The following is a 25,747-nucleotide window of genomic DNA, read 5'->3' as shown; positions in this document are numbered from 1 at the left end:
CATTTGTGTGTCCCATTCTTGTGCGCGTATCGCGCTCGCTGCACACAATCGAGGGTGTTTTATGCGTTCACGGCCGTTAATCATTCGTCGAGTGATCAAAGTATAATGCGTATTTCGCAACGGTCCGATGGGGACAATCCTCGGTCGATTACCGAAAGCATCGATGGCTCCCCCACGTAGAGAATAAGATTATTTATAATTCTACCCTTAATTCGACGTAAAAAAAACCCTTCGATTTCATTCGTACCATTAATTCGAAAACTATTTAAAAAATTCTCCGCGTTGAAGTAAATAATTTCCCATTTTGATCTTTGATATACGATGATTTGCGTTAGAAGTTGTAGGAAACTTTATGTACCAAACTCACGCGAAGTACCAAGTTTCTAACGTTTACGGATATCGTTCGAGATTAATGCAACATTCTTCGAAGGAACTAACTGTAAAGTATTTTGCACCGCAAAAACATCAAACACGACGGTAAGCTAAACCGAGAGAAATTAACACTCGAAACAGTTATGTGCCTCTCCCTCTCTCTCTTCCGTTCTCATTCTCTCCCGCAGAGTGGCTGGTGAGATTTTTTAACGCTACGCATCCCACGAAACGTCGCGACGTCGTGCGGAAATTTCAAAAGCCATGCGACACGCGCGTTTACCGCATGGCGACGCGTGCGTTTGTTGCGGTTCAATGAAAATCGCGCTGCACGGCAAATTCAAAACACACATCCCTCGCCAGCCATGGGCGCGTTATCGGGAAAAACATAGGGAGTCTAGCAAGGGGAGGGAATACGAGAAAAGAGGGATGTTAACTGAAACACAGAGAGGAAAACGGCAGACGGTCGACAGCCGCGGGTTACGAAGGGGCAGAAAGAGAGAGGGAGGGGAATGGTTCCGCGATAAAGATGAGGGGGAAGGGGAGAGGGAGGAATACAAAAAGTATACGGGGGCAGGAAGGGCTCGGGACCCTTCCCTACGCAGGAGGGTGAAAAGAAGGGAAACGCCGGAGGAAAGAAGACCGCGAGCGGGCGCGCAAGAGGGAGAGAAGAACACCGGCTTCAAAGAAGATAACGATCTTTGCTTACGTTAATTACCGTCTGACAAGGATGAACGACCGCCCATGGTATTTTCGCCCGCCGGTAAGATTCCCATCAAATTGATTGTCCCGAGGAAGAGGAGGAAGAGGAGGAAGAGGAGGAAGAGGAGGAGAAGGAGGCCGTGACTTCGGGCGATCATGGGTCGCGCGTCAGTCGACCGACCGGTCGAGCGGGCTCTGATAAATCATCTCTGATAAGTGTACGTATTAATTCGCGACCAAGGAAGGGAGAGGGAGAATAAGCGTAATTGCAAAGTGCGGCAATAGTAAAATAGGACGGTAAATCAGGAGTTGCGAGATTGTCTTGGGAGTAGCTAGATCGAACCGACTGGATATCTCGCGCGCGTCAGGACCGATAGATCGCTTCTGCCAGAGTTTCGAGATGGATGTAAGATAAGCCGCTCGAGAGAGTAGCTGGAAGCTTCTCCGATTGTTGTCTCGAAAATGGCGCGGTAAGTCGCAAAGTCGAGCAAAACAACGTTTGCGAGCGGCGTGAATATTAGATAAAACTTCCGATATCCTCCATCAATGTTCATTATTTTGTAGAATAAATTAGTACTCTGCTTTTTTTCATACATTACAGAGAATTTACATTAAATCGTGATTCTAAAGTACAGTGTATACTTTTGATAACGAATAAACAGTAATCGAAAGCTAAATATATTTATTCGTGATTTATTAGAATTTATTAGAAAAACTTAGAAATATTTCATTACATTAATATAACGAAATCTGAGTATATAGGTGAATTGTTTCTTGTGCGTTATTTCAATTTGTAACGAATTTACACGGATAAATAATGATTTATGAAGTTAAACCGTTAGGAAAAGATACCCCGACAATGTTTTTAAAGCTTACTCGGCGCGTCAGCAAGTATTAGATTACTTTAAATTAATATAAATAAATTGCCGTCGCGCAGCGCGACGTTCGGGTGCAAAGCTTTCGCGAAATAAAAGGTAACCGTGACGAGAAAACCGTAATAGCTCGCGGTTGAGTTATTCTATAGTTGAATATGACAAGGCTGCTTCGGACAGCAGCCGAGGGGTGGGAATGGGGAGGGAGGAGGAGGGCAAAACTGTGAGATAAAATGGCTTGCTTGAAAAAAAAAGAAGAATGAAACTGGGTCGATCGAACGAGCCATTGGCTTTTGTAAATAATATCAGGGTCCGCAAAGTTCCGGTCTTCCTCGTAATAGGCAAATAGTTTGTAATTATGTCGTCCGAACCGTTTCGCGACGATAATCAAATTGTGAAACTCTTAATTGTGTCGCTATACAAGTAGACTTACGGCTCTGGTCGGTCTCCTTTGTCCCTTATCTCAATTTGGATTCTATAGAGAGCCAACTAAATTATGATAAATTTTTAACATAGGACATTTCACAATACGCAAACGAACGACCGGGATGGCGGTCGGTATGCTTGTAAGAATAAGAGATATCATTATGCGAACAATTTCCCCGACTGCAGCAGCAGAAACAGCGGTAGCAGCAGCAGCGGCAGCTCACGTGAGGTATTTACTGCGATGCACCGCACGGCAACGAACGGTATCTACGGAGAGTACGCGGGGTATATAGTAACTGTTACAACCTCGTAGCGAATACAATAACGAGGAAACGCTTAGCCGCGAAACAAAGACGCTCGGTGTTACTACAAATTATCCGCCCGAAGCGCGCGTCGAGAAAAGAGGCATACAGTTACAATATCGCAGTTACAATACCAATGTATACGGTGATTTTTGTATACGACGGATCATTTCTCTATGTGGCATTTGTACTTTGAAAATGAAAAACGGAAATGTTACGGAAAGATATGACGCTGAATTCGCATGACGCACATTTTTCACGTAATCAAGAAACTAAAAAAATATTCAGCTTCGAAAGAGATTTTGTAAAAATGCCGTGCTTTTTTAAATTTTTAAATAAAGATCGATAAATAAACGTCAATAAATGTCCATAAATAAATGGTTAATAATAAATGTCTGCAGTTTTATTAACCAGCTGAGCAATAGAAATTTGCACGGAAGAAAATTTTGCCCGTTGTATCAATTAAGAATCGAAACCATATCGCGCTGGAAATGTTATCCGCGAAATTACGGTTATGAAATAATTTCCAAGTGTAGCGGAGGTGAATCGAACGCCTACTTATTTACGAGCGCGTTCGATACTTTCCACCCTATCGGCGAATCATCTTATACCCGGCAGTTCCACGACACAGGTGCAGCTCGGTAATGATCGGCATCATTTCCGTAACCGCAACGTTTCCTCTTTCTTCTTGTTGCGGCAAGAAGTTTGCCTCAGTCTTCTCCTTTTGCGGTAATCGCGGGACATTTACGATTGCGCAAATATGTCGCGTTAACTTTTCTCGCCGCATCTCATCCTCGCTCCTTTATTTTGCATTTTTCCCATCGCATACAACGCATTTTTTCTCACGCTGATACTACGAGTAGAATCCTCGGACAAATAATATTTACACTCACGAACCAGAACCCAGAACCATATTAATCGTAGTTTTCTGTTGATAAATTAAACGCGATGTTTGCGTATCAGACAAAAATTTATCGCGTGCTCGAAGTATCTGGTAGCCAACTATAATATTATACACGACGTTGTGGAAATGAGAATACTTTGTCTGTGCAGATTTTAGCGGGTTTCTTCGAGCTTTCTTCCGCGGCATTCGCGATCTTACAAATATGTCGCGTTAACTTTTCAACCACGTTCTACATCGCGCTCTTTGTCTCTGTCTCTGAGCGAAGAGGTTGTGTGGCAGCAGCAACAACTGTAGGAGCGAACAAAGGAACAAAACCGTTAACCCCCATGCACACAAAGATTGCGGCTTCGCAATCTATGTCGGATCTTGAAAGAGGAGAGGAAGAACAAGGAACGAGGGCCGGAAGTGACGTCGGAGATCGGCAGAACACGACGGTTGAGTTCAGGGAGAAAACAAACCTTCGGGCTATTTCAAAATACTCGCGCAATCGAATTCGGAGCAAAACACAACGAGATTAAATCTGAGGGGAAAAGTGTCGATGTCTATCATTTGACGTTTTCGAATCGATTCGGTTAAATATTTAATCGCGCGAATACGAGAGAGAAGGTATTCCATTCAAATGTGTACGTAAATTCAAAAATATTTTCCTCATCGTATAAACCCGTAATAAAAATCTATGAAATATGCAATATTTGCAGAAGATTATCTCGCATAATAAATACACACAAACATTACTTCAAATATTCTCTGTTTTATACGTAGCAAGAAGGCAATTAACTTCTTGTAATAAAACGCTAAATATATAATTTTCCGAGGATATCCTTCTCTTTCTCTTAGTTATTATCGATCCTATAAATGCGAAAAATTAGAGGAAAGTCGAAGCATAAATAATGCAGCTCATAAATGATTAAAGACACGATCGCTAAGTAGTTTCAAATAACCAGGAAGTGATCTCGACTATTAAAAGATCTTGAAATTAATAAGTGCAAAATAAAGATCATATTTATCGAGTACAAGATTAGTATAGCGTAATGAAGACGTTTATCATCTCCATTATCAGCAAAAACCGCAAAAACCGAGGTAACGTGATATTGCACTATGTAAATTACAAAAATTACATTCGATTATCTTGTAATCAAGTGGACATCGAGTGATCCTAATTACTGACGCAAGGCGGAAGATATTAGGAACGCGTAATTACGCGCGCACGATAGCCCTTTGCGACGGCGACGCGTTATCTCGCAGTGATTAATAGACACGAGCAAGCGCGATAAGCGGCGTCCCTTCTCCTCCCGTGGTATAACGACATTCTTTCAATTTCGAGTCAATTACCCCGGCCGCGAAACAGCCGCGCGTAATCTCGGAAAGTCGTTTACATCGTAAAATGCTGACTTTTATCAACGTGCTGCGCGAGATGCGCTATAATCAGGTACCTGTGCGCGCTGATCCCTAGGGTCCGGGGGTTAAGTGTAACGTTAGGCTCGGTGCGCGACGCGCTTTTTCTTCCGTATACAACCCAATATCTTCCAGAAAGAGGCGCGGAACGACTCGCGTTTACATAATCCTCCTCTTCGCTCAGAAGAGCGAAGCGAAAAGAACGCTCGTGAAGAAAACGTACTGATGAAAATCTCTTCCGGAATTCGTACAACCGCGATAATTTCGTGATATGAATAAATAGAATATATATATATATATATATATATATATATATATATATTTATTTCAAATTTAACGATATCAATACGCGCGATAATTACATAACGTCGATTCTAAATTGTTAAATTACGCAACAATTCACGGACGAGAATGTTGTAATTTTTCGATGAAATTTTTATTCGCATCATGTTCCGTCAACTGTAAATTAGCTAAATTGACGAGCACAATGACAAAAGAGAAATCTATATCAATAACGAATTTTAACGAATAAACTTTCAACGCTAAATAGATATGCAAAACTCTATCGCGGTATATTGCCGCAACTCGTTTTGAAATTAACTGAAAGAAGCAAAACACACGTATTTAATGTTTTATCAATATTTAATCGATTTCGCAATCGTTGCATTTTCATATTTACTATTTATTTGCATTCTCCTTAATTCTAATTCCAGTATCTACGATCGAGGAAACAGTACGATATTCGCGAGACACTCTATATATATTATAGCCGCACGAGCACCTGTACGTGCCGCCAACAACCCGGGCGTGTACGCTTCCGTCACGCGCGTGTAGTACGTTGCCAGACTAGGGAGCTTGCGCCCTGGCCTGTGCCTGGCGAAGGTATCGCGATGATAATCGCGCGCCGGGTGAGAGTCCAGGGCGGACGATAAAATCCACCGCCTAATGCATGGCCGGACGGTTATCCGCACGGCCGGAATTACCGGAGAGCACGCACTGACAGTGACACTGTCGCGCGCACGGAAAGCACGTGGAATTTAATAACCGGACGCCACTTCGACCTCGAACAAGAGGCCCGGAACGCGCTCTCGTATTAATTGCGATTAAGGGACGCGACAGTCGGTGACACGTAATTCGAAGAAAGTAATAACCTAAAGAGCGCATCGCGCCGCGGGAAATCCGCGCTGAGTGTCTCGCGGGAGTCGCCGGAGGATTATTACAACGATAATTACCAAAAGCCAGAAAGCGTGTTGCCGTGACGTGTTCGAGCCTCATTGATACGAACCAGTGGCTGTAATTAGCAATGTGACTTTTAGATAGTGCTCCGACATAATAATGAGTGATGCATCGCATCTCAGATTAAAATATTTCCAGCGGTTCCAATATTTCTACATTTTAATGCCAATATTTTTTCTAATAATACGTATAGATAAAAAAAGAACTCGCAGAAAATCAATGTTGTCAGACGTTATTTACGAAGAATTAACTTTTTTGTGATGTGTACATAATAAGCGATTCACGATCTGCATTATTCATTAAAAATTTTTTAATTTAGTTTCAATTTAAACAGGAAAAATAGAGTAAAAAAATGTAAGATAAATTTTTAAAAGAATTTGAAAAATTTCGCAGTAATAGCAATTACAATGTTAAATATATTATCATCGTAATATTACGATAATGCATAATTGCTGAACATAATAATATAAATAAATCATATCACATAATTTCACAACGTGCTTATTTGTTTTATGTTTCAAATGCAATTAGATTTCTTCATTATCGTAATACGATTTCTTTATTGTTCTTTCTCTCGAGCAATAATTTATCGTGTACAAAGGCGAGAGCACTAATTTCTCCGATGTAAACGATGCAACTTTCATCGAATGACGCGATGTTTAATGCGAGAGCGATGAGCGTGCATAAATGGAATTAATGCAAATTAAAATTATATTTCAGATATCTTATACATTTAACAGAGAACAAAACCAGAATCACGTCGGGCCGAAATTATGCAATAATATTGCAGAAAGATAATTATGAACGAATTAAACAAATGAAATACGAGGCAACATCTGTAATGAATTTTAAATAACTGAACTATATACTGGACCAATAATCAATAGAAACGATACGGTGGTATGTGATGCACAAATAGCAAATATTTCGATGCAAAATCGAAACAAGTTTGTCTTCCTTTCTCTCTGAAAAATCTGTATAGTGATATTATTTGCGCAACATTTTTTTTCTTTTTTTTATTTGAACAGATAGACGAATGATATAGATATCTCGTTTAGGATACGGCGAAATTATCGAGTTTAAAGTTCCGTGCTCACAGTAGCGTAATAAATATTGCACACATATGGATCATTTAATACAGGCTAATCTTATTAAATATTGTACAATTAAATTGATAATATCGCGATATATACGAGAATGATTCATCTCTAATGTGACATCCTCATGAATTTATTTATATACTTATAATCCCGAGCAAGTACTTGTCTCTTTCATTTATTCTTATACCGGATAATAATCATTTGTCCGTTTATAAATCCAACTACGACGTATTACCAGCAACTAATCATGTTACCGGCAACAAGCAATTTTATAGTCCCCGCGTATCGCATCGCGAACAAATAACCATGGAAGAACGCGCGATAATTGGAACGGTATAGTCGTGCCGGTCAACTCGCGTCATAACAAATTCATGTCGCGTTTCCGCCAGAATGACGGAGTAAGTTGCGGGGGAAGGCACGCGCGCGATTTATACGCGAAGTATCCGCGAAATTATTAATGCACGTCGCGCTACGACGCCGACGAGGGATCGTGTGTACTCTTTTTATCGAGCGGTTTATTCAGGTAAATAACCCGGCAAACTCCCTTCGGGAAAAAGAGGGAGAGAGAAAGCGATAAAGAGCGACTCTGGTGAGAGAGTGTGCTTAGACCATCGATGCAGATCGACGCTGCCTGCGAACTTTCGATAAGAGCGCCCAAGACCTGCTGCGGAAAGGACGTATTTTCTTCCACCCTTTGCATTTCATCCCCCCATCGAGAGACGATATTTGAACTATCTTAGAATATTCAGCGGAATAAACGAAAACACGTCGCTAACGTCTTTATCGGACGCTTCCATGATTTTCATTTGGTTTGTTATGAAATCAATTGTCCTTAAAAAAATAGATGAAAGTTCACGAATAAATTTTAACTGTACATATATCGGATAAAAGTTACTTTACGATTATATATGATCGTAAGTTACAGATGTATGACGATATTAATAGTAAAACAATCGGTGTTGCGTGATAATTTACGTACGCAGACATGTTAGTTTTATTTAGAATCCTTGAATCCTTTTCCGTGATGGATTTTCGGAGTTGATTTTTAAACTGATTCTGTTTTGCAATATGCGCCATCATCGCGATGGTGATTTTGCAGAGGCAATTCTGCTAGGCGGTATATCGACCGGTCGCACGGCGCCATCTTTCATTCAGGAGGAACCGAGCAAAAGTCAATACACGCTGTCGCCGATACGCGAGGGCTCGCAACCGCTCGCCAGGAAAATCACATTAGCGATGTTTCGGTAATCGCTTTTATATCCGGCGCGCCGTGATTGACGGCGTCGACGGAATCCGCTTTCATGCCGTGTCGTATCACCGCGGGGATCCCTTCTCCCGCAGGAAAAATCTGGGAGAGAGCCATCGCGCTCCCAGATCGCGTCATTCCGTGGACAATACCGGTCGAATGCCTTGTCCGTCCCGTATCGTAACCGAGAAGAATTACAAGAACATCGCCTCGCGATCGATGAGGCTGCATCGACGATGTGCATTTTTTTTTTTTTTAATAGACTCCAACGTCAAACCATTTGACGTATTTTAACCATGGTCGAATAATGTTTCAAAATTGCGATATATGTAACGTTAGATATTTCGGACGCATATTTCATCTACGATCATTCTAAATTGAAGCTTTGCGATTATTTTGAAATTAACTCTGACGTATGGCATATTGAATTCTAAAAGAGTTTGGTTACAAAACGAGAGATATGTAATATTACATCTACATTTTACTTCATAAAATGAAACATTTTATAGGAAAATGTTGTATTTTGTTACAGAAACACACATGTGTTTAGCGAACGACATTATATTAAAATTATATTAATTGTACATATAACACGTATTTATGAACATCATACGGATTTTCCAATCCTGCAGCTGCAAAACACACCTTTCTATATTCATGCGTACTTTATGCGCGAGAGGTGCGCTTTCAACAATTCCACGTGATTCTCGCTTCTATTCCGTTTTCCTCTCGCTTCTCCGTTCGTCTATCCGTTTGCAATATGATCTTTGGTATACAATTCAGTCGTCGCATGACGCGTAATTGAAGCGCGACTGACGCCCACGCGGAAAAGAGCGTCACTCGCGAAAATTACATTACCGAGGTTTCAACAATCGCAATTTTTGCCCTCGTGATTGACGGCGCCGATGCAATCAGCATCCGTAGCCTTTCATGTCGCCAAAGACACCGTGATACGAGACAAAAATTAGAGTATAGGCTAACGGACGGAATACGGGCTAACGAACGATCGTGATTAAACGTTGCGGTTATATTTGCATTTTTACAACGATTCGATCATAGATGGGAATTTTATTATTGTACTCTTTGTATTATGAGACATGTGCAATTCCTCAAATAATAAGAATGTATTAGTGAGTTATAATCCTTTCATTATTCAAAAATATCGTAATTCAAAAATTGTCAATATTCTTTAGTGAAAATTGACGTTATATTTGCCTGTTGTTTTTATTGGAATAAATATAACACGCAGCTTTATATGAAATAGCGAATATAAATACAAAAATCGGAATTAATTTAGCGAACGAAATTGGTCGCACGTCAGGTGAAAAATAATAACGACAATCTATATAAAGTATACATCGAAGAAAAAAAGTAAACGGGAAAATCATTGAAATAAATAGCTATCCGTTTAATGATCGCGATGGTCCAGTTAGCAGCAATCGGCGCAATTGGAAGCTCGATTTCTCGAGCTTTTGAAATACGACGATAGAATCATATAAACGAATCTTTATGGACAATAAAAAGTATCGCGGTCGACAGAGGAGAACGTCTTATCGACTCCCCGCCTTCACGTTGTCTCAGCCCTGCCATTGACATGCGACCGAACTGCAAGTAACGTGCATATCGGGGTAACTGAATGGCAACGGAAGGAAATCACATTAGTGAAGTTTCGGTAATCCCTTTTATGTCTATTGACTGTGATTGACGCTGTCGGCGATCGACCTTTTTCGTGTCACCGGTCGGTATGGCCGGTGCTCCGGATCGAAGGGAGGGAAAAAAAATTAGCCGGTCGACCAGTTTTCCACCGAGCTCGCTCGTTAATTCGCTCGTTCGCGGTGAAACAGCCGCGACAAAACAAACGCGATTAAAGCGTCATTGCGCCGCGCGCGCGATGTGAATTCATATTTGCCTACAAATATATAACACGCGAGCACTGGACATTTATCTATCCGCACGAGTATATCAAGCGAAAAGCATTATATCCGATAATATAACTCGTCGCTAAATTAGTATATTTCAGAGCTTTGAAACAACTAATATCGCTTGAAAATAGAGGGAAATGCATGACCAAATGTGGAACGTACGCGATTAAATTTACCACCATTATTTCAAAATATATGTATATATAATTATCAAATCTCTCTTATTCAGGTATTAAATAAAAATCGGATATTAAATAAAAGTTGAAATAGAAAAATAATTTAATAAATTAAATTTTGAAAAATCTTGAAAAATTTAAAAAAGTAGTATTTATAAAAGATCCGTCAATTTTTTTACAGATATTTTTCTGTGAGAAAATTGCCTCGCAAAGTCGAATATCGATCCGTCCGAAAAATTTCGAATACTTTTATAGTTTACGACAGGTTATCATACGATTCGCGTCAACAAAACGAAGCATTGTGTAATCAGTTTGTCACGATTAAACAAATCCGGTGTGTAGAATCGAGAGCCGAGCATGTAACGTTTCGCGAGGGGCTCACGAAGTGCTTAAAGGTTAACGAGGTAGCGTATCCACTTTATTTTTCCACTTCCTTTTACACGTATCCGTTGTATTACCGGCGGCCATTGCACGACCGGCCGGACCTCGTCGTGTACCTAGCCCGACGAGTCGACGTGCCTCGAAATCAAAGACTAGAAAAACACGTCAGCAAACTTTCGATAATCGCTTTTACGCGTCGCTTTTACGCGATCGATCGTGATTCACGTCCCGGCTGGAGTGCGGTTTTCGTGAGCTTTTTCGCATCGGCTTAAGAGAAGACCGGTCAGCAAGAAACGTCAGTCGGCGACGGCGACCGATCGTGATCGAATGTCGGAAACGATCCGACCGATATCTCGGTGACTTGCGCTCTCGCGCGGATCGATAACTATAGAGATAACGAGAAATCGTCACCTGACGTGGGCTGGTTATTACCGTGTGTCACGTTCTTTATTATGTCTTATGACAGGTCGGTGATGCGTGCCGAAATGTGATGTAGCGAGACTTAAAATCGCGCTGGTTTTTACATCAAAAAATGCATAAATGCGCATCGCGAAAAATGCAAACGTTGTAGCAGCGAAAAAATACATGGTGTCGGTTCATGTAACGCTTCAATTGCTTGAATAATGCAGCTATTAAAATTAGTGTGTTTCTAAAGCAGAGAATTTTAACGCGGAAGGAGAGAGAAAGAGAAGAGAAAGAGAGAGAGAGAGAGAGAGAGAGAGAGAGAGAGAGAGAGAGAGAGGCGCTAATCCTTCCCTCTATTTTTCGAGGCGAATATAATCGTTGCTGTGTGCATTCAGCCAACCAAACTGTCGAGCACGCGCGCAGTCGGATCCGCTTTTACCTCCGCGGTCCAACCAAGAAATAATTAAATGCGATTTACCTTGGTCTCTGTATAAACGCGCCTTCGCGTGGCGATCAATTTTTCAAGAGATGTTCTAACTCGCCCCGTCCGTTTCATCTTTAGAGCTCTATTCATCGCGCTATTAAATATCATTGCACGCTGATGCATTTAGCAAAAATCCTAAAATCCTGAATTTGCCATTAAATTTGACATCGTTTCTTTTGATAAAATTGTTCCGATGCAACAAAAGTTTGTGGGTTGAAGACGATTAAAAATAACTGGCTTTATCGAAATTTAAGCTTCTAGGTTGCAGCTATTTAAACAATACAAACTCCAATTCCAATTTTAAATCGTTGATTAATGTAAACGCTCGAATCGAAATGTTTAAAATCTGTAATATTAGTTGATACTAAAATATTTGTTGTTAATCTTTCTCATTTTTAAAATCGTGCTAAAAAAATTTGATTAAAATTTATTATTAAAGAAATTAAAATTTTCTTATTAATAATCAATATTCGCAGAATTTAGTGTAAAGAAAAATAAATTTAAAATTGATTAAAAAAGTTTATAACTGAATTAAAATGTAGAAGGCAATTTTACAACACCCTATATATTGATAAGTCCTGTCGATGCACCGAATGTCTTGCTCCTTTCCGATGACGTCGTCTTGAACGAGCGTCGCGTTTCTCGCCCGAGAGAGAACTCGGTCAGTTGCTGGTTGCGACCGGATGTCAATGGCAATTTTTCCGGCAGTGATATACGGGACAACCTCGATATTCCGGGCGGCGCCCGGCTGGAAGAACGGGCTTTTCACGTAATGGGGAAACCGAAGAGTTCAATTAAATACCGATCCTAGAGCGCCGAGCTATCTAAAGTCGAGATAACAAGGGTCGAGGGGCGACAGAAAAGCCGGAAGGAATATAACGTGGGACACACGCTATCGAAAAATGCCATAATGGAAGGAAATGAGTGTAGAAGTTGAGGCAAGAGTAGATAATCTCTCTTTCTCTCTCTCTCTCTCTCTGATTCAGGTAAATTTATCACCGCGTAAAACGGCAGTCTAAATAAATGTTACTGTGCATCGATTTAAAGGCTAACCGCAAAACGTGTGACCGAATTTTAAAAAAGCATCTCAAGTAACAGACAATTCTTTATATATAACTTTTTTTACAACTATATATATATCATTCTACAACTAAAAATATGACAGACTTGACAGAATATCTTTATTAAACATTACTCAAGTATGATTCAATATTTTCCGATCAATTAATTGCAGAATGCGTGCAGAGAATATCCTCCTGAGCGGGGTGAACATATTAAAATGTGTATTTAATTTAATTTTCAAGCGTTTAGCGCTCGACCGTTCGCTTCTCGGCACTCGAGCCAATTTTAAATCCGACTCTTCAAATGCACCGCTGCGCGTTTAACGCGGTCGTGCACCTCACGGGGTGAGTTTTACTATATCCGCGCAATGCCGGCTACTGACGTGCAGTGGAAGTGCAGGTGACACGTGTACGGCGGCGATGGTGGTGGCAGCAGCGGTGGCTAGCCACCACAATGCGAAGTGTGCAGTGTGTGTGTGTGCACGTGTGTGTATATGCGTGCATGTGTGTGCGTTTGCGCGCACAATCGGACACCTGTGCGGTCGCACAGAAAATGACCGTAATTCGAGTCATTATTCTCGTTCTAAAAAAGGAGCCTATCTCTCTTTCTCGCCGATCGAGACCGTCCCGACACTTCCGGTTGCGGCGAGCTTTCCGCTCCGCTGCCCGATCGCGCACGAACGGGACGGAATGAATTGGAGATCGATGCTTTTTCACGAGGGCTTTCCGGGGGATTAGGTGGTTTCTGCTGACTGGGACTCGAGATCCTCGGGCGATAACGAAGGATCGAATGTATTTGGGTCGACGGGGTAACGCGACTTGCTTCAAGATGAATGGCCCGAGGTGAAACTAATAAGAAAGTTTATCATAGTTTTATCTTCGCGAGAGATATAATCAAGAAAAATATTTTTGCGATATATAGTATATTTTTCGCGAAAGATGATATAACAAAAATTTTTATTTCGTAAAGCAACAACGTATCTACTGCTTTTAGAGGACAATTTCCATCGTATTCACACACGAATAAAATTACATTTCTCTCTCTCGCTAGTATTTAACGCAATTATATCTAACAAAATTATAAAATTAAGCTTTTCCAATTATTTGAGTTAGTTAGTTTTGAAATATCTTTGGAACGATATTATGCGAGAGATATATTGCGTTATAATATTTCATATATCATTATTAGAAATAGTTTGAAATATAGCTAATAAACGTAACAAATATAATAATTGAAAATTAAATTGCGCAAAATGTAATAATGTATAAATTATATTTCGCGATATGCTTTATGAATGACTAATAGAGCGAGGGGATTTAATATAACGGATGCTCGTAATATTCTCGTAAAAAGTTTCCATTTTTCGATCTTCTTAACAAAATGATATCTTGTTCGTTAAGCCGACGTCGTCCTTTTCGAGGAGTTTCCGATATTCCTCGCTAATCTCGCGTGATTTTTTATCCGCGCTTAAAGATTGGCTTCGTAAAGGGTTAATCGCCACTATTAACAGTAACCATAAGCTCAGGGCTTAACCCCCGACCTGTCTCCGAACGTTGCTTCTCTTTAATGTCTCGGAAGTCTTGCCAAGACTCGGATAACGAAGGAGCGCGGTTAAGCGGCGAAAAAGCAGCTTAACCTCCTCGCTTCTCGGCCATTTATTTCTTGATGACGCCTCGCCGCGCGATCGAACGATAACTTTCGTCACTCGAGATACGATAAGAAGCGACATTAAACAAAAGCGAAAATGAGATAACGAAATGTTCAGGCGACGAAAACTTCCAAATGGGTCGTCAGAGCCGCTTTTGTCGACATCCGTTCTCGCCGTCATCATTATTGCAATTGTCATTGTTGCGTGGATAAAGTTTCGTTTCGCGAATTAAACTGAATAAAAACGAATCTTTGTATATATCGTTGCTCTTATTTCTGCCTTCGCATTTTAAATAAATCATGTCTGCGAAGCGTCTTTATAAAGAATTCAACGTATCTCGGTAAACTCGCAATGTTTGTACGAAAATAAAAAATTAAAAAAATGGATAAAATAGCGCAGGCGGCAGATTCAAGCTAACCGTAGCGCATCTCGTGATCGATACTGGAGGAACCGAAAGATATCAAGAGAGTCCAGGAAACTCGGGAAGAGGTGCGATAAATCTGTTTCCACGAGAAGATCATCGAAATTCTGCGGACGTAGGGCGTAAGGGGAACACGCACGGAGAGAAAGAGAAAGAAAGGAAGATAAAGAAGACAGAGAGAAGCTGAGAGGAATCGAAAGCAGCTGGGGATTGACTGACTCGTGTCTTCGGGGCTTTGGCGCAAAGGGCGCCGATCGGATCTTTCGACGAGACTGGCGCAAAGGGTCTTACGCACGCACGCACCAACGTCGAGAGTCACGCACGCACAAATACAAGCACGCGGCGTACACGTACGATCAACAGGAGCGCCGAACAAGCCGTGTTAGGGAACGGTAGCTATTGTTACGGGTATTATTTGCCGCTAATCAGAACGGTCGGTGCGGCTAGGTGTTGGAGCGTGTGTTGTGTGTAACGCGTGGATACGCAACGGTGTGTGCGTGCGCGGAGGGAAGAGGGACGAGGCGGGGCGAGGCTCCTCGTTGAACGCACCACCAGCCTGATTGCAGACCCCGCCGTCGTCGTCGTCGTCGGCCACACCACGCCCTGACCCACGAGATTTTCAAGATACCCGGCACACGACCCACAAGCTCCGCACTTTATGCGGGGTCAATCAACTCGACCCCTCGCCGTTACGAGCGTGATATCGATACAACGGCGTAATGGGTGCGGCGGCGCGCCAAAACTTTCTTACGACGAACGTTGACGATATTTAAATACGGATAAGGCGGGAGGGTGAGGAAGGCGTTCGTTATAATCTTGACATAATTTTTTTTTCTTTTTTTTTTTAAGAAGTGTCCGTAAGTAAATATAATGTGTCTCAATAACCGTCTTTAATAACATTTTCGAAATAGACGATACCGAAAGCTAAACGATAAAAGAATGACCGCTCGCTTCAACGTTGGGATAGTAATTATGAATGAAAAATAAATAAAAATTAAACAATGTTAACAAGGGAGTTAAAAAATAGAACATTGAAAAATTTCTCTTATAGAAACGTGCATATAGATGAGAGAAATTTGCATTTAATTTCGAATAGACTTTACTTTGACAGAAACTGTAATTTCAGGCTCAATTACCAAGATGTTTAACTTTGAAAAGAAATATTATGTCTTGAAAGATTTTTATTAAGATAACAAATCGACTTTAAGTCAAACGGAGCCATGTGTAATCGAAGAAGAGATACATTAAACGTATTAAATCAACTATCAGATATTAGATACCCGATAAAGTTCAAATAAGAAATATCGTTGGACGCCTGATAAAGTGCCACACATGATTTTTTAATTTTGTTGTAGAAAATGCATGATATCATAAGGGAGAGAAAAAGGCAGAGAGAAAATGATGGAGAAAAAATGTAAAAATGAAGACTCACCCGTGTCGATGAAAGCGAGAACTCGGCGCTGCGGTGACGATGCTCCAGCGGCTCGTAGTTTTGCCGGCAGCTTTTCTGCAATGATACAAAACTCGCGATTAGTTTATGGATTGGTCGCCGCAAACCATCGAGTACTTAAGCTCCCACGAATGTTTGTTCTCGACAATAATCGTTTGCAACGTACGACTCGCGGTTGAGCTTATAGGACGAGCTACGACCGAAAAACCGAAACTCTACATTTTGCCTCCGAAGCCAGAGAATTTGTATGCCAAATACTACATTTCGCACACTCACTGTTGGAATTATTTTACTAGAAAAAAAAAGAATTACGAGTACGCAACTTTCATTGCGTCTATAATTCATAATCGATCATTATTTATCGACAAATCGTAGTTTTGTCAATTTTTAATTATTCATATATCAGTTGTTCTAATATTAATATATTTCACTATAATATTAATTATATTTAATATTAACAATATAATACTAATTATATATCTAATATCGCTAATATTAACATTAACGAGTAATGTAATATGGTTTTATAATCTCTTTTATAATTAAAACTGCTAAATCATCAACAATATTTTTATTCGCATGTTCATGGAAGAATGTTTTCATTTAATTTTCTTTTATTTAATTATTCTCCATATAATATTTCGCGTTAAACTATTAAATATAAAAAAATTCAATAATATATATAATATTATATAAAAGAGAAAAGAGAGGATCTCGATGTGATTATTTTTAATAATAAGAGATAATGAAATATAAAAAAATCATTTACAAATTATAAAATGATTTTTTTCGAACACGAGTTCACAATACAAAACACTAAGATATTAATCCAAATAATTGAATAACAATCTAGAGTGCGAATCTACAATTAATTATAATTTCAATCAAAAACTGAAAATTATTACACAACTATAAATATATCAGTCTATAAATATAAATTAATAATTCTTTCATAATCATAATATATAGTATTCAGAATAGTGTATAGAGAACAACATACAATAACATATTCGTGATATTTAAAATATTTATAATATTATTTTATGATATCTTGTAAATTCAATGTTATAATATTTGTGATTTTATGGTATTCGGCATAATTAATGAGTTGATTACTCAAGCAGAAAACTTGTGAAATGTACCGATTAAAGACCAAATTTTCACTGATCGATTTTCACATCATTATATATTTTAATATGTATGAATATAATTATTGCAATGTTATTATATCTTTAATACAATATCATATTATCGACTAACAATGTAAGACGTAGTCAACGTATTATCTAAAATCGCCAGTGTATTACGAAGACACCAGCAAATACGAGTGTAAGCGTTCAATATATCGACTATGCTCTGCTCGTAGGTCTTAATAAGTAAACATCACGTAAAATGCATCGCGACATTTTCGAGAGAGCAATGTTTCGAGCGTGACACATCGCGTTCGACGACACGACGGATTTTAAAAGTAACTGACACACTCAGATCCATATAATATATTTACATATTAGCGGAATAAAACGTATGTCCAAAAATATCCCGACGGCGAATTATATCTCGAAAATCAAGAGACGCGATTACGACTATTCGCGATGCATCCATCATTCATCGCCATCATTTTTCATTAAACTGTTAAAATTAAACACGTCATCGAAAGACCGAGCGATAATCCAAATAAGAACTTGAACATATTAACATGTTTAATTCTGCTATATCGAAACTAATGTCCTCAGTACGCGAAACAAATATATTTACCAGATGATCTCCATTTCGCGAATAATGGATATTCAATTAAATCCACGACAGGGAGGAGCTTCTTTTATTCCACGAAACATCGCAGGAACGACGCGTAAGACGTCGCACGAGGAGAATTTTTCGAGCAGCGAATGAACGATATCGAGGAGACGCTGGAATTTCCGCCAACCGAAATTCTTGCGCCAGCCGAGGAATTTTCGGGCTAAAGAAATCGGGAAGTCGGTACACGGTGCGGTATAGAACGACGAACGGAGTGATCCGCGCATTCCGTCAATCGGAAGTCGTTTCCCGAACTGTTAGCGGGAGGTTCGGAATAGTTTGGCGAAGAAACCGGCAAAACTGACACCGTCCGCGAACGGTATTTGCGAGGAGCGAGATCGCGCTGCGGCCGACCGCGACTTCCCCAGACGGACGCCGGAAGTGACGTATCTCCGAGGGAGAAAGACAGAGACAGAGAGGCGTGCACGTACATACACGGCGGGATTAATTCGACAGTTGCCGACGTTGTGGACGCCGAGAATGTTATCTCTCGGATTCTATCCGAAGTATTCCGAGTATAGAGCGCGATCCCGCCGCAAACTGACCGCTAACCGGCGATTTTTGAGGAATCCGAAGGTGACTGACACGCCGCTTCAGCTCCGATCGCTCAATATCGATCTCTCCATGAATTCGGCGGAGAACTCTATTCTGACCGACGAATCGGAACATCGGGAGATAATCCGCTTCCACATACAGGTACACACACACACGCGTACCTATACGAAAATCGATGCGACTATCCTATGGCACAATGCATTCACGCGCTAACACTAAGGAGGTTTAACTCGCAGTTAATGTTGTTAACTATCGCAACATCGAGTGAGATATTAGGATTTTCAACCTGCTAAATTTTTCATTTAACACAAGGTATTTTATGACATTTATATTTCAAATTCTAATTTTTTATTGCTTGTGTATAATTAAAGTATATTTTTGAACTGCATCATCATTAAGAATTAATTTTTATTTTTTCGTCATATTAATTAATATATAAATAAATATACAGAGTGAGAAATTTTCTTGCCCTCTTGAAACGCAGCTTTTCCTCTCAAAACGTACGAGTGAAGCCTTTAATTCGCGTAAACGTGAAAGGAATTGGATTTATCTCTCTCGTTCCTTTTCGTTGCATGCTTGATAGCGCAGCCTGTAAAATTTTTCGAAATTGCCAACAGATTTTTGCATACTGCACGCGTCCACGTTAGTTGGACGAAACTTTATGATGCATGCTTGGTCTTAATTGAGCTCATACATCTTCCTGGATGCGCCTTCTCTCGAAAAATACTGCTAAAGTTCCTTCTAATGCAAGTCCATCATATTTTAACAGTTAGCCATTTCTTCCTTAACATACGTGTTTCTTCAGCCGTTTGACGTACCGAATGGTCAAAAGTAGTTCCGCGAAAGCGTAGCCCAGAATTTTCATATCGCACGTACAACTTCAAATAGATTGACATATTGCCATCGGTTATGTATAATGCGTATTTTCTCTTTTTCAATTCCGACCGCGATATCGTCGGGAAGCGCGTAAATGATAGGGGGCACGTGAAAACGGGAATGGGGAATAACAGAGCGCGAAAGAAAACGCCGCCGAATGCGCGTTGCCGTTGTAATTCGAGCGCGAAACTACAGGGGAAACTTCCTCCCCGAGACATGTATCTCAGTCTCCGAGATAACGTATAGTCGCGTCGTTTGTCACAGAATCTCGCTACGCACCGTCCCCGTTCTTGCGCCCAACATCTTCTCGTAAGCCCGTACGTTTCCGGTTACCACGCCAAGACCGACTCCATCGCGGATCATTAAAGAATTTCCAGCCGCGGCCTTATGGCGCACATATTTCTTAACGTGCAATTTAACTTCAGTTGATAAACCCGGTGCAAACGTGTTCCGTGCCTTTCGCGTTGATATTTCTCGTAATTTCAAAGGAATTTTCTTTGTATAGTCTTGAGTAAAAAATCAAATTTATAATAAGTATTATAGATATATCACTTTCCTGGCGATTTCCACAGGAATCTTAATATTGTACGCGAAATTGTACAACGAAGAAAAAAAATATTGATTGAAAAACTTTACATTTTTCTAATACGATTTTAAAAAGTGTATAGTTTGTAGAGTGCACATGTGCGTGATTTTAAGTGTATATGTGTATATATATTTAAAAAATATAATTTTTTATTTTATATCGAAACACTTTATTTCTGAATGAATATAAATATAATGTTAACATTTTTTCAATATATACATATATATTGTTATAATTCATATATCGATTGGAAAAAATATATGTTTTGAAATGAAGTAAATTTAAATGCACTGAAAAAAATCTAGTACAGTATTAACATTGACATTTTCGTGTTAACGCTTCAGTGAAGAAATTTCAAATCAAGTCTGCAAGCATGAGGAATGGCAAAAGTACGTGAATTCATATACCATACGAAGCCGCAAAATAAACGAAAAACAACGTCGACGTGAACGAGTCAAAAATTCCAGCAGACATGAGGCGAACTCGTAGGCGCCGCGTATCTGCTTATAATTCGAGTGTAAAATCGCAAAATAACGCGACGAGAAATTCCGATGCCGACAGCTCGGGAATTCGCAGGCGGGAAACTAAGTTTCCATAGGCTGTATATTTCACGTCAGTGGGAGGCGCGGAACCGCAAAATAATAGGAGTGCCGCCCTTTCCCCAGACGCGCGCGTCTTCTCGATCCGACCCCGTGAGTCGCGATCCTCTCTCTCTTCCTCCCTCTTTCGTCGCACTTGTAGTCTGCTCGAAGAAAAATATCGGGACACTCGAGACTCCGCGGAGAGCAAGAGGAAAAAGAGAGAGAATCCGCCGAGTTACCGGAAGTAACGCGCCAAGACGAACGAGCGTCGTCCGAATTCCGCGCGCCGTAAATCCGCGACGTCGGCTGATCCGTTTCCCCCGTAAGAGAAGAAGATCGTCGGGGATCGGCTACGAGGTAAACAGACGTATACACAAACGAGCGAGAGCGAAGAAGAGAGAGGCAGAAGGAAGAAGAGCCACATCGGACTTCCACGGGAATTCCGTAAGTCGTGCGTTCTCGTGCTGTAAATCGAGCCCGAAACCAGGCAGCAACAACGGACCGTCGAGAGATATCCAACCCCTCGGTGCTCTCGCGTGTATCTCGATACGTTACCCCTTTCCGGAGGGGGTGTAGAGAAGAGAGCCCGCAGAGCTCGAGACGGGTCGAGGCCGGGAGACGATTGCTTTGCACTTCTGTGCACGCCCCCGGGGCAATCGTAAGTTGAGATACCTAGTAGGGTATCCACTCCCCGACCGTTGCACCCCCTTACCGTCCCACGCTTCCCGTCTCTTCCATCCACCCTCGGTCGCTCGCTCGAGCTCTCGGCTGTACGTACTTCTCTCCTCTGGCGCTTCTCTCTCGGTGGCGACGCCGAAGTCTGGAACCCCGAATGCAACCGGCACCCGCGAGGAGGAAGAGGAGGCGGAGAAGGTAAAGGAGGTCGGGGGCGACGGGGATGGGACAGAGAGGCGAGAGATCGATCGCTCGAACGTGCTTTCGGCATCGTCGAATATTACCTACCACCTATATTCCCAGCCACATAGCCGGTGTATGTACGTACGTAATACTCTCCGGAAAGGGAGAGGAGGTGAGGTACGTATGTGGGTAAACGGGTGTACGGGGTGTCCTGTACCTACCTACCTAGCTACCTATCGCGCACGAGCGAGCCTTCAAACCTAGATGATAGAGAGAGTCGTGACTAAGAAGAATGACGGTTGTTACAAAGTCGAGACATCGATGGTTATTGAGTTAGGGGCGATCGAAAGTCGACGAGAGTTTTGATGAATTAAAGCGTCGCGTATAAATGGATAACGAAATCTCCCTTTCATCCGTTTTTTCCAAAGAGGGAGAGAAGGAGAGGGGAGAATAAGTAGGGGGAAGATCGCGACGGACGTTTAATTTAAGCTTTAATTGCGAAAAAAAAAGTCGCGATGCAATTAAGAAAAACTTGCGACACAGATCGATAATGACCGAGGGGGTAAGGTCAACTTTATAATTCATCGAGCAAAAGCGACAAGTTCAGTCACGCTCGCGTGTTAGCTCCGGGACACCCTGTACACGCGATCGTATGCGCGCCAAGCGCGTATGTTATGTGATATAATACGCGGTGTATGTCCGCGGGGTGTGTGTATATAACGGATAGGTAATATATACATAACGCACAGACCGCGACCAAGGATCCGAGCGCGAGCACGGGGAAGATGAGGTACGGAGGCATTGTTGAGCGACAATGGCTGTGATTCGTGGGCCATCTGTCTGCCGGTGGTTCGAAAATTGCGCGGAAAATCGAAAGCGCTACCGCGCCAACGAACGGGGGATGCATGCGAGGCAGGAGGGTAGGTCGTATCTGCTGTATTACGGTTCTCGGTATTATCGTGGGATATCGAGAGCTCGTGAAGTGGCTGAAGAATTTTCGTTCGGGATATCGATAGACGCGATATCACGAGAGGAAGAGAGAAGAAAAATCCGCGCCTCGAGAAATTGGATACCCGCGATATTTCGCGAGTTGAATGTGATAACTTGTGTTTTACATTTAATAAAACGAAACGAGGGCGACGTCGTGCTACCGCAATGTACTATCGAGCCTCTACCTGCGGCTCTTTTTTATCGAGTTTATAATCCCAACGCTCCGATACGTATATAATTCTTTCGGAGATGTCCCGGAAGGTTTAAACCATTTGAGATTCTATGAACGGAAATGATATTGTCACTTGTATTACTCGAAACACATTCATCGTAATATTCATTGTGATGCTTTTTATTTAATTCTATCTCGTTCTCTTCCGCCGTATTTTTCTCTCGCTTAAATTTCGCATATCGACAAGAACGAGAAACAAACATCGACGTTGCGATAATCGTTCGACATACAAGTTCCGTAAAATAATGGCGCGCACATGAGAAAAAGAACGATATTTGCGTGAATTCGAATGTAATACTTCTCCGGGCTCGTAGGTAATATCTCCGAGTCTGGCAAGTTTCTGTTCGCGTTGGAAAGAGTCCGCAGTGAAACACGTGTTACACAAGCAGTCCGTGCAGGGAACGGTGCACCGGTGCCACGCGAGTAAATTATAGATAAGGCGAGAAGGCAGGCACTTCATTTTCGTGCGGATTATTCCTAAGGTTGGTTTGCCAGAGCCAGTCGTTTTTTGCGGAATAACTCGCTCGCGTTTTCGAAAAGACTTCAAGATTTCAAAGCGTATGCACGTTGCCGTTTGCGTTTTTTGCGGCAGCTAAGCCGAGGGTGTTGCTACAATAATTGACTTTTTCAACTTATTCTTGCCCCCTGCGCTCCTGCAATCACCTTCTTTTTATCCCGGCTTTCTTCCGCTTTCTACCGCCTCTCTTCTACATCTCTCCTCCCCGAGTGACTCTCCTCGTTCTATTCAACGCAACTTTATTTCCCCTGCTTCTTCCCGACTAGCGGATCTCTGGCGTCGCGTTTTTAAAGTAAATAAAACTTTTCGACGATTCTCTCTCTCTCTCCTCTCTCCCGACCAGCATCTCTTCCATTCGAATGCCTGAGTACCGATGACGGCCGTCACTCGGCGAATATATATCCCGAGTATGACGGGAGAAATGTTGAAAAACGTATTTAGACTCTCGAGTGGAGCAGCTATACACGTCACGACGATTAGGTCATGTCGAACGCGAACTTTCTGCTATCGATCCAAGTATCTTTAGCATGCAATTCGAGATAATGAAAAATCGTATTTTTATATATATGGTAAATGTGTATACTCGCAAAATAGTTCGACATTTCTGCAAGTTGAAAATAGCTTGGAAAAGAGAGAACAAATATCGTGTATTTTCTGCAATAACTAACGATACATGAATTAAAAAAACAAACTCGGTTAACTCGGTAGAATTTATTTGGTATCAAGGAATGAATAGTAGTAAAAGAATGCACAACGTCAATTAAAATTCAAAGTCTCTAAGCGCAATTTGCGAACAAATATTTGCAGAGGAGCGCAGGAGAGGAAATGATGTCGCGTCACGATATTCCAGTAGCAGTTGCAGAGTACACATTAAGTAATAGTCTTATAAGCCGCGAATCTGCGATTGTTTTAACGGCCGCTCCACGATGGCACGCTCTATAACGCCAAATGTGATGAAAAACGAACAAACGGATCGTAGCTGCGATTCCATATCGAGTACCGAAGGATCATTCGGGTATTAAGGCTGATCCGTATTCGTCGACACGGCGCGCTTATTCGCCGCTCTCGTAATACTCGATAGCTACACACATATATAAGCCTCATCCGTCCTCAAACCGGGAAAGCGGCGCTCTGAAGGGCCTCTAAAGGGTGAGTGTCGATTTAAGCGCGTCCTACATTCGCCCGTGCTTGTGCATGTGCGTGCACGTTGGCTCGTTACCAGCTAAGGAATTCGATACACTATGGGACACGCTCTTCCCTTCGATTAATACCAGGTCAAATTTTCCCTCTTGGAAAATTTGATACCACATTTGTTTGAGAGTAGACGAGAGATTTCGAGCCAAGAAAAATAGCTGGCGTATTTTCATTACAATTATAATTACGTGGTAGCATATCTAAATTTAAAATTTTCAAGAATATTATTCTCCTCTTATATTATTAAAAAAGTGATAAAAATCGATGAAAAATAATCTACGCCGGCCAATTTTCACGATATAAAATACTCAGGTATAATACCTGTCTCGCCATCGTATCAAGGTTTTTGTCCAAGTTAACGCGGTCCGTCAAAAGAGCCGTGCGTTGCAAAGAGTTGCAAGACTTTTTCCGGAGGCGTTGCATATTTTCGGAATTTTCTCTATTCATGACTATTTAAATCTCCTCGTTCTCGCAATGTTCTCATTGCGACAGTAACAACAATCGTCCCGGGCTTGTCGTAAATCCCTCGCCAAGTAACTTTAAACACGCGCGCCGCAGCTGGGAGTGCAAACCTCGTCCCGTGTCAAATCACGAAACGCCACTCCGCGTGCTGGCCGTAAAGCGTGGATTTAATTTAAAAGGCAGAGGACGTGTGTGCACACAGTCCTGTCTCTTGATAAACTATGGAGTAGAGAGAATTTCACGAAGGTCTTGCGCATTTAAATGAATCGTTCAAATGACCGTGATAATTACCCTTCGAAGAGAGCGAGTGCTCCTCCTCGAGAATTATTGTCGAACTCTATTAAAGTTCAAGTTGTTAAATTCGGTTAATTAACGTGAAATTTTCTTAACATCCCTGTGAAAACGGCCTGTATTTTTGTTTCGAGAGTAAAGTGTTTCTCTTTGAGAGCTACTTTGTCTGAAAATTTTCCTTTCCTGAAATTTTGACGATCGTAAAATTATTCGAGACATTTAAGAATTTCGCGCAGTATTTTGCGTAATAAATTAAGGCGCGGTAATCTAGGAGAGTTAACTCGCGAAGATGCCGAGGGGGTTGTTTTCA

General features: G+C 41.3%; 1 protein-coding gene across 1 annotated transcript in view; it reads right to left on the bottom strand.

Annotated features, from left to right (window-relative positions):
- LOC145969263 (uncharacterized) overlaps positions 1-25,747 on the bottom strand; it is a 191,755-nt gene that overhangs the window by 111,902 nt on the left and 54,106 nt on the right. Inside the window, exon 2 of the mRNA XM_083095231.1 lies at positions 16,484-16,558. Coding sequence (XP_082951357.1) covers positions 16,484-16,558 — 75 coding nt within the window. The remainder of the gene's footprint in view (positions 1-16,483; positions 16,559-25,747) is intronic.

Source organism: Camponotus vicinus, unplaced genomic scaffold, assembly GCF_025532165.1.
Source record: "Camponotus vicinus isolate PSW18456_S1 unplaced genomic scaffold, iyCamVici1.0 SCAF_3, whole genome shotgun sequence".
Classification (NCBI taxonomy): domain Eukaryota; kingdom Metazoa; phylum Arthropoda; class Insecta; order Hymenoptera; family Formicidae; genus Camponotus; species Camponotus vicinus.
Note: the sequence above shows the minus strand (reverse complement) of the source record. Positions and strands in the feature narration are given on the sequence as shown.